This window comes from Antrostomus carolinensis, unplaced genomic scaffold (assembly GCF_000700745.2).
Source record: "Antrostomus carolinensis isolate BGI_N321 unplaced genomic scaffold, ASM70074v2 scaffold1681, whole genome shotgun sequence".
Classification (NCBI taxonomy): Eukaryota; Metazoa; Chordata; class Aves; order Caprimulgiformes; family Caprimulgidae; genus Antrostomus; species Antrostomus carolinensis.
This window is the reverse complement of record NW_010294570.1, coordinates 11,909-21,244: the sequence shown is the minus strand read 5'-3', so window position 1 is coordinate 21,244 and position 9,336 is coordinate 11,909. Positions and strand designations below refer to the sequence as shown.

Genomic DNA, 9,336 nt, shown 5'->3' with positions numbered 1-9,336 from the left:
TGTGCTTGCAGACTAACAAAACATGAAGCCCTTCACTTCCAGCGACAAAAATGCTAACACTGGGATGTTATCAGTGTCTCTCTCATAACAAATCCCAGGCTGAAACCAAAACTCAGCTCTGTCCCAGCTAAAAACCAGGACATAGCTTTAGTGTATCTTCTGTATTCATGCCTCATTGGGTGATATTATAATCTCAGTATATTTTTAGAATTTTCATTTGATTTAACTCTTACTATGTGGGAGAAGGGATGAGAATAGTGGACTAACTGCCATTTTCAAATAACTTATAGGTAACTGGAGGCTCCAGTGGAATTGGAAAATGTATTGCTATTGAATGTTACAAGCAAGGTGCTTTCATAACACTGATTGCAAGGGATGAGGTAAGTGTATAAGTATTTTTACTGACTAAACTCTTTACAAAATCTGTATAGGTGGGGAATAACATTGAATTGATAATTATTCATACTTTCTTCTGTGTGTATTTTAAGGAGATCTTAAGTATTTCAGATGAATGTGTTTGAATAGCAGAGGTCGCTGCCTTTTTGAGGAGTGTAGCCCAACATGGAACTTGTGATTAGCTTGCCTTGAAACTCTGCCAGTGCTATCACTTCTGTTAATGGCATTTGTTATTTCACTGTCTGGATCAGTGGCAGAAAAACCCCCTATATTCTTTAAAACTGTAGAATTTCCCTTCAGTAAGTGGCAACTGGGGTATTATAGACAATTCTTAAAATTCACAGAATATTTTAGTGTCCGATCAGCATTATATCATACTTTTTACTAGTGAAGAACTGTTTATCAAGACACCTTTGGAAGGAAAAGGGTTGCTTTAGTATTTTTAACTAAGAAGTATTCAGAATTTATTTGGAAGGACTGTTTTCATAATGGGTTGTTATTTTATTTGTAGAGAAAAACTTAATTATTAAGGAAATAAAACCACTTAACTATTTTTTGGGCCTCAGTCCCAGCTGTCTTTGATAATGCACTTACACTTGAGAACTTAGTTTGCATAACGTTGAATGCAGCCAGAATTAACACATTTTTTCTTGAAAGTATAACAATATGAATTTATCAAATTTTAGTTTAATTTTTATGATAGTTCCATGACAGTGGTTGTTCTTCAGAATAGTTTATGTAATGTTATATAAAATAGAACCAAAACACAGGAGCAAAATTAATATCTACAGTCTTAGGTGCTCTGTGTTGTATGAAACAAAAGCATTAAATCTGTTACAGAAATTTTTGCTGGCTTTAGAAGACGAAGTGAAAAACATTTCTGGTACCTTGATGGATTTCATGTTTTCATCATATGTTCACAAATCTGTAAAATGACACTAGTAAGGTGTTATAACTTAGTTGAGAACAAGTTTTGGGGTGTTTGGGGAATGTTTTTAAGCCTTATTGAAATATTGAAGACCAATATTGCTCTCAGAACTTCAGTGCTTTAGCTGTTCTTGTATCCGTTTCAGAACAAGCTGTTGCAGACCAAGAAGGAAATAGAAGAGTATTCTGTTAATGACAAGCAGGTAGGATTGCTGCTGGCAGTGGCTGTTGTGTGCTTTGTTGAAGGTAGTCGCTACAAATTAGTTCAGTAGTCCTGTCTTTAAAATAAAGCTGTTTGACAGAAATGAGTGAGAACTCGGTGTTTGAATTCATAAATCCCAGTCTGCTTACATGAGATGTTCTGAACTCTGCTACATTTGATGTTGCCTAGCTAGTGCATTAGCCTGCTTTTCGGAGAGAAAAAGGTGGGTGTCCTCAGCTGTAGGTGTAGCATGCTATTTTTGGGTAGCTGCAATTTACTGTTGTTCAATGAGTGCTTGTGCTTTTCAAGATGGGGTGGAAGAACCAAATTTTTTTTCAAATACCTTGCTTTTTACAGTTCATAAACACAATGATTGTCTTGGGAAAGAAGTTTAGATACCTGTGTCCAGGCTTAGTTCGCTCCATCATATTTGTATTCCCTTTCCTGACAAAGTACTGAAACAGATACACAAGTTAAATTAGTGACATTCTGAGACTTCCAAACACTAAAGCTGCTTTGGTGGATAGATGGTGCACTCGTGCATATAAAGGCACTGTTTAAGAGCTTGTGGAGGTGGTAGCTTAAAATAGCTGAGCTTGCCAACGTTCAAAATACACCACTTCAAGATGAAATGCTGAAATTACTTTTTTGCAGTACTAATAATCAAGAGGAGAGGGGAAACAGTATTGAGACTGTTAAGGTATTTGACTTCTCCTTTCTTGTGTTCCGGAACTTTTTTGTTGATTTCATGATGACAAATGCAAGCAATTTATTTGTCTGTGAAGAGGGAATTGAGTTGATAAATTGGATGTTCTATTGAAAAGAAGCAATGGAAAAAGCCAAATATTTGGAGGCAATAATTTTCATACTAGCTGATATAAAATTTTCCTAATACCTCCATTTATAAGATAGTATTCTGTCTTTCCTTCCTTATATTTTTGTCAAATGACTCAAAGTGAATTTTTCTGTGTGTGCTGCCTTACTCAGATCAACTTTATTTGGAAAACTGAGTCATTTGAGGTGAGGAGAAACTATATTTTGCCCATTTAAAATAAATAAATGCTAATAACCATTTTCTTGTGTCTGCTCTAGTAGTTTCCCAAGCTTAACATTAAAGTTAATCCCTTGTGAAACACTATGCCAGGATGTTCTTGTTAAGATTTGTCCAAGCTTAACAGACGTAGACTTTTTAAAGAAATATTACTTGGTGCATGCTCATAAAAGTTTCAGTTAACAGCTCCAATTTTCACATAGAACTGTTTTGGTTTTGTTTTTTTAACCTCACTGATCTTGAAAAGACATCCAGATAATAAATCAATGCAGTTTTTGTTCAACTGCTATTTTGTTTTGAAACTTACTTAAAAGGTAAATATTTCCAAAATGTAATAAATGCCCTAAGGGGAGATGCACGCACCTGCCAATAACTTGCGCCACAAGTTTACTCTGATGTCCAACTACCACAATGCTGGGAGGCAGAAGTAGCCAACCTGCTGTACAGGAATGGCAAGCAGATTCTGTTTATGTGGCTAAGAAGTGTTGCAGTCCAACCAGAGGCAAAACTGACAAGTGACTGGCTGCCAAAGCAGGCAGTTAACGCTGCCATAAGCTTTTTGTTTTGTGTGTGTGTCCACATGCTCCATGACAAGTGGTCGTGATGATACTTGTTACAAACTGGTGATGACTTTATTTTATTTCACCTCAAACTTGAGTTTAAATTAATTAACCAAAGCAACAGAAAGGATAGAAATTGGAACAAGAATACAGGTGTTTCTCCTTTTATTATGATATGAGATTGCTTTTCCTTTCAAGATGATGAATTACCCCAAAGCTCTGCTGATTGCTCAGCAGAGAGGGTAGCTTATTTGTCAATACCAGACATAAACACATTGCTTCACTTATTAGATATTTATGACACTGTGCAACTAGTCAGTTTCTCATAGAATTTTTTTAGTTTTGTCCTTGTCATGTCCCAGTTCAACAGTCAGCAACTAAGTTTACTACTATTCTTAAAATAAATTTTATGAAAAAAAGTGGGTAGCATGCATTGCCAGTGCTGAAGTTAGGAGGTTTTAAACACTTGCTTTATATGTTTTGGAAAAAAATTTTTGCAGTGCTGATGCTGCAGTTTCAGAGCAACATTTTGCAGCCATGCCTTTCTCTGATGTGGAAAAAAAAAGGTTTTTCTTAAAGATGAGCCTAAGTCACATAAATGGTTTGATGTGTGTTTAGCACTGACAGAAGTTAAATGTAGCACTGGAATTTGGACTGCCTTAGTTTGAATAGTTTTTACTAAACTTTTTGTAAATAACTTGAGTCATAGTGTATCTTAGTACAGTAAATGAGAAATACTTTACACCAGTAGCTGTTTTGGAGATCCTGAAGTGCTTATTTGTTCTTAATATCATCTTTATTATACTAGAATGTGTGTGTGTGTGAGGGGGACGAGCTCAGAAGGGGCAGGAATCGCTTTCTCCAGTGTGAGAGAACTGCAAACTGTCCTGTCAAAAAAAATTCTTGGTTTTTTTTTTTTTGGAAAAAAAAAAACCCAATGACACATCTTTTCATTTTCAGAGGCTTGTAGTCAACAGTTACTGGATCTGCTGTGTTCTAAAATATTCTTTCACTTTGCTTTTCTAGGTTGTACTGTGTATTTCTGTTGATGTATCTAAGGACTACGAACAGGTGGAGAATGTTCTAAAACAGGTGAGGAAGTAACTGATTCAGCTGTGGATCTTAAGAAGCTTACCTGTGTGTGATGTGTTTCTAATGGTAATAGTTTCTTATAATGACACTGTGCTATAGGAAGGTTTTTTCCCCTGCTGAAGAACATCTTAACTGCTATCCCCTCTTCTAGGCTCAGGAGAAGCTGGGGCCTGTTGACATGCTTGTAAACTGTGCGGGAACATCAGTTACAGGAAAATTTGAGGATATTGAAGTGAATTCTTTTGAAGTGAGTGAGCATACTTTTTTATTTTATTATATGATGATTTTATTATATGATGATTTCTTATTCAGCCTTTCTAACAGTTGGATTGCATTCCCGTGTTTTTGCAGACTTTGTGTGAATAGTGATGTCAGAATTGGAATGTATCTTTAGATTTGTGAGGATTGCCTCTAATTTCTCACCTAATTGTCCATTGATGGGTCAGAACAGTTAATTCTTTCTCTGGGACAGAGAGAGTCCTCAAGATGGCAAAAATGCCCAGTATGTATTTTTATAGTTTAATGCACTATGAAAGGCACTGAATTTCACGTGGTCTTTTTTTTTTTTCTGGTGGAGATTTAATTTTTTAAATATTTTTAACCTATTTAAGAAAAATTTGGCTGTTGCCAGGGTTCAACTCTGAGGCACACAAATTGTTTGCAGTTTGAGAAGCTGCTGTTCTGATGAAAAGATCAAAAAATAAACCCTTGTATTTTCTTTACTTTATGCCCATAGCCCTCAGGCTCCTGGTCGTCTACTGAGAGCATTGAGTCATCTGAAAATCCTAAATAGGCAAAATTTTATAATGAATTTGAATCATCCATTCTATTGCTTGTATAGTCTATCAGTTGTGTTTTAGGTCTTCTAGAGAGGGAAATTAAAGGCTTCCCTGACAAAGATTAAAATCTATGAAATGCAGAAATATGTAGAATTTTTCCTGTTTCCTGTTTTAGAAAGCTCTTTAAACTTTCCTTTCAGTATGTTTTCATACATCATGTGTAAATGGATTGCCTCCTGGCCACTGTTTAGGTTAGATTTTCCCTCAAATATTCTTTTTTCCTTAAAGGCCATATGGTTCACAGTCTTATCAGTATACTGGATGACTTGCAGATAGACTGGATTGACTTGGCTTGAAGTGAGATTTTTAGCTATAAAATAGTTTATGAATCTGTAGGATAGAAAACAATTCTTGTTTATTTTGCCAGCTGATAGAACTACAGATCTAGTGAACTTCATTGTTAAAGCAGACTGAATTTTTTTATAAATAATACCAAACAGCTGAAGGATTCTGAATCTGTGGCTCAAATACCATATTAATATCTTTTGTACAGAGATTAATGGCAGTCAATTATCTGGGTAGTGTTTACCCAAGTCGAGCAGTAATTGCTACCATGAAGGAACGAAGAATGGGAAGGATTGTGTTTGTATCATCTCAGGCTGGGCAATTAGGCCTATTTGGCTATACAGCTTATTCTCCAACGAAGTTTGCCCTTCGAGGGCTGGCTGAAGCCCTGCAGATGGAGGTATGTGTGCAATAATCTAATTGGTTTTGATTGTAAAAAAAAAAGTTTGTTTTTTTTTTTTTTTTAACTAACAGCACAGCACCTTTTCATTTAAGTGAAAAAGAAAAACACAACCCACCTCTTTCTGTCTCGGGCAGTGCTGCTGATATCTGTGTGCTGTGTTGGCCCTTTTTTGGCAGCAGTACAATTCCATGGCTCTGCATGGGGTTGCAGAAACTAAGCTGATTTCAGTTGCATAACAGAGAGTAGATTGAATCTGTTCCTAGAACTGAAGATGATCACATGTGCAGACATTTTTTTAATCTTTTATTTTAACTAAAAGGACTTGGATTTTAAGTCTTTTGAGTAGAAGTCTTTTTCAAGGCTCTAAGTGCAGAATGATGTTGAAGATCCCAAGGATGCATGAGAGGCAGGCCAGTGATTCCCAGCTTGTTTTTGAGGCCATGGTAAGTGGTATGTGAACTATACAAAACAGTAGAACTTGCAAGCTAGAATTTGAGGATTGTTCACAAAAAAAATCTGTGTTGTTGGTGGTTCACCCTTCTAAATTTTGGTATATATGAGCTTCTTATAGTGCAATGATCTAAGCTTATGCATAAGACTAAAAACCAAACACACACTGTTTTCATTATTCAGTGGAACGAGGTTGGTAAGTACGTTGTAGTAAGACAGGTAAAATTGATTTGAAATTACTTCCCTGGTGCTTCTGTTAAGAATGTATATTTTAGTTGTTAAGTGTTTATATAAAAAGTGCCTGTGTTTGGTTCTAGACCCTTGCATAGTCCCTTGTTACCCTGTTCTGTTCTGTAGTTGTATGCCTTGGTCAGGATAAGAATGTGGGGTAAAACTGCCTGTAATCACTTCGGCCTGCCAAGTAGAACAACGTGACCGCAGGTTCTTTCTTCAGACTGGTGACAGATATTTTTGTGAATACTGAATTATTCAAAACTAAAAATAGGGTGTTTATGGACCTGTGATGTGGTATTTCAGTAAGTGTTTTCAATACAGAATGTTTCATCATATAAATAATAGTGCTTAATGCTTTACAACACTTTGCTTTATCTTAGCCCTCTGAATGCTTTCATTAAAAGCTTCTTTATTTGTGTTGGAGTACAGATTTGCATTGTAGTAGTTTCAGAATAGCAGTGCAGTAAGTGATGTCATTCTATGACACATACATACAAATACATAACTAAATGCAGTCCTTGTCATGAGACCTTCCATTTTTCCTCACATTTTCTACTTATTTTTTTGTCTCCTTAGACTTTGACCCCTTGCAAGTTTATACCATGAGTTGAAAAGCTTTGTGACTTGAGTATACCTCTTAAAGATATAAAATTTGAGTTTTACATCTTCATTGGTTTTTTTTCTTATTTGTCCAGCAGTGAAAATGTGTTGACTTAAACAAGAAAGAAGCATGCTAATAAGCTTCCATGAAAGCCTTTTTTGCCTCGTGTTTATGAATGCTGGGTGCTGGTGTTCGGCAATGGTTTAGTCTTTTGTCAGATTGAAACTGGTAAACTCATAGAGCTAATCTGCTTCATGTTCCTCCTAAATGTCTTAAAAACACTTAGATTCATCAAATAATTTACATCAAATGCAAGGTTTTAAGATAATTTTATTAAACAGAACAACACAACCATCTTTTTAAGATCTTTGCTCTTTTGCTTTCTCATTTGTCAAAGCTGAGTCTTGCAAATGCTGAATATGAGGGTGACTTAATACTAGAAACAATTGAAATTCGTGCTTGCTGTATTTCTGCGGTACCAGATAAATTAATGAAGTTATAGGACATGTAAAGACTGTCAGTGTTAAGATAACACTTACTTTTGTAAAATACAGGCAAAACCTTATAATATCTACGTAACGGTGGCCTATCCTCCGGATACTGACACACCTGGCTTTGCAGAGGAAAGCAAAACAAAGGTAAATTGTCCTTCAGTAATACTGTGATGTTTTTAAAGCTTCAGTCCATGGTAAGCAGTGCATTTCAGATTTCATTAACTTCTGCAGTACTTTTGAAATCAGTGCATATTAAGATTTTAAGAACAACTTTTAAACACTTCAATTTTATCAACTTAACTACTCAAAGTTAAATAGCTTTTAGGATAGTTTTGTGTAGTTTATTGTTCTGGCTTTAAATGGAAGAACTACCTACCTTTAGTACCTGAAACACTGCAAAGTTTTTCTGTACACAGTTGAAATATTGTTGTGGAATGGTAAACTGTAAAACCATTATCTGTTTTTATATCAAAGCTTAATGAGTCAAAAATAATATTCCTATGTTGCATCTTTGATAATATGCAGTGATTCTGATAGATGTGAGAGATCAAAATAAACATCAGTTCCTTCAGTGAAGTCTGCAGACTAACCATGCTGTATGTTTGTAATGACACAATTCAATGGTTGCTGCTGTCTAGGACTCGGTGGGAAGGAAACTCTTGCATTGTGTTTGTAGTGCAAATGACAGTATCACTTTTCAGAAGGGTGTGTCAGCACTAGGCCTTTTTGGCTTACCTTAAAAGTGAAAGTTTTGACCTTCAATAATTTAGTTGCCTTGCATCATTTGACATGTCTCTACACAGGAAGTGTAATTCCAAAAACTGTATTCAGGCCCCCTGTTCAGACTGAAGTTTCAGGTAGCCGGAGAAAAATGTGTCTTATTTTTGATTTGCATACTGTGAACTAGAAACTTAATGTCTAAGGAGATGAGCCTTTTCAAGATGCCCCATCATGTATAATAGGAAATAGAGGTTGAATTCCATTTTGTCTTTCACCTTTTGTATAGGAACCAGTAGGGATCGTGTAACACAATGCTTACTTCATAATTTCTTGATACAGATATTCTGTATTAAATGTGTACTCCTACACATCCACATAAAGTGCCAGAATTAGACATCTGCAGATACTTGCATATTCTCTGGGATTTTTTTTAGTTCCTAGTAGCCTATTTCAGGGAAATATAGTCACCAGCAAAACGTACTGTTCATCTAAGATTTCTCTTTAAAAGAGATTTGATGAGATTTATCTTATTTGTCAAAAAACTGCTGTCTTTTAAGCAAAGACTTGCACTTTGTTTTAGCATACATGAAATTTTGGGTGACTTGCTGCTATTGGGATAGTGCACCTTAAATCTCTACAATATCACATTTCTCTGACAGTTCAGATACTTATTCTTGTTACATTTATTTAATACTATTTAGTTTAGAACATCTGTCTCTAGTTTGCATCTCTTTAGGACTAGGCTATTTGTCTCTGCATTTGTGGAATGTAATAAAAGAAATGTCAGGAACTAGGATACAGCTTTCCTGTGTTTAATCATTAAGCTTTTTTTTTTCTTTTTTTTGACAGATCAAGTATTTAATGGCTGATTTCTGCCTCCCTTTTTTCTCAGTGTGTCATTAACTTTCGCTGTTGCTCCTGAATAGCTGCTAATTTTTTCACCAAACTTAAAGTATTTTAATTGCTGTTGACATCCCTATATCTCTTTTTTGATTGATGCTTGCCAGTAAGCTCTAAAATACATAGGGGTTATGAGATGGAGATCAGATGACATAAGCCATATCATTGTGGGAAAGCATGTT

The 9,336-nt window shown here is 35.5% G+C and overlaps 1 protein-coding gene across 1 annotated transcript in view; it reads left to right on the top strand.

Annotated features, from left to right (window-relative positions):
- Positions 1-290: 290 nt before the first annotated feature.
- Positions 291-9,336, top strand: part of KDSR (3-ketodihydrosphingosine reductase) — a gene marked incomplete at its 5' end in the record, with an annotated part of 12,621 nt that continues 3,575 nt past the window's right edge. Inside the window, 6 exons of the mRNA XM_010177648.1 lie at positions 291-380; positions 1,470-1,526; positions 4,163-4,228; positions 4,380-4,475; positions 5,561-5,752; positions 7,595-7,678. Of these exons, the coding sequence (XP_010175950.1) occupies positions 291-380; positions 1,470-1,526; positions 4,163-4,228; positions 4,380-4,475; positions 5,561-5,752; positions 7,595-7,678 (585 nt within the window). The remainder of the gene's footprint in view (positions 381-1,469; positions 1,527-4,162; positions 4,229-4,379; positions 4,476-5,560; positions 5,753-7,594; positions 7,679-9,336) is intronic.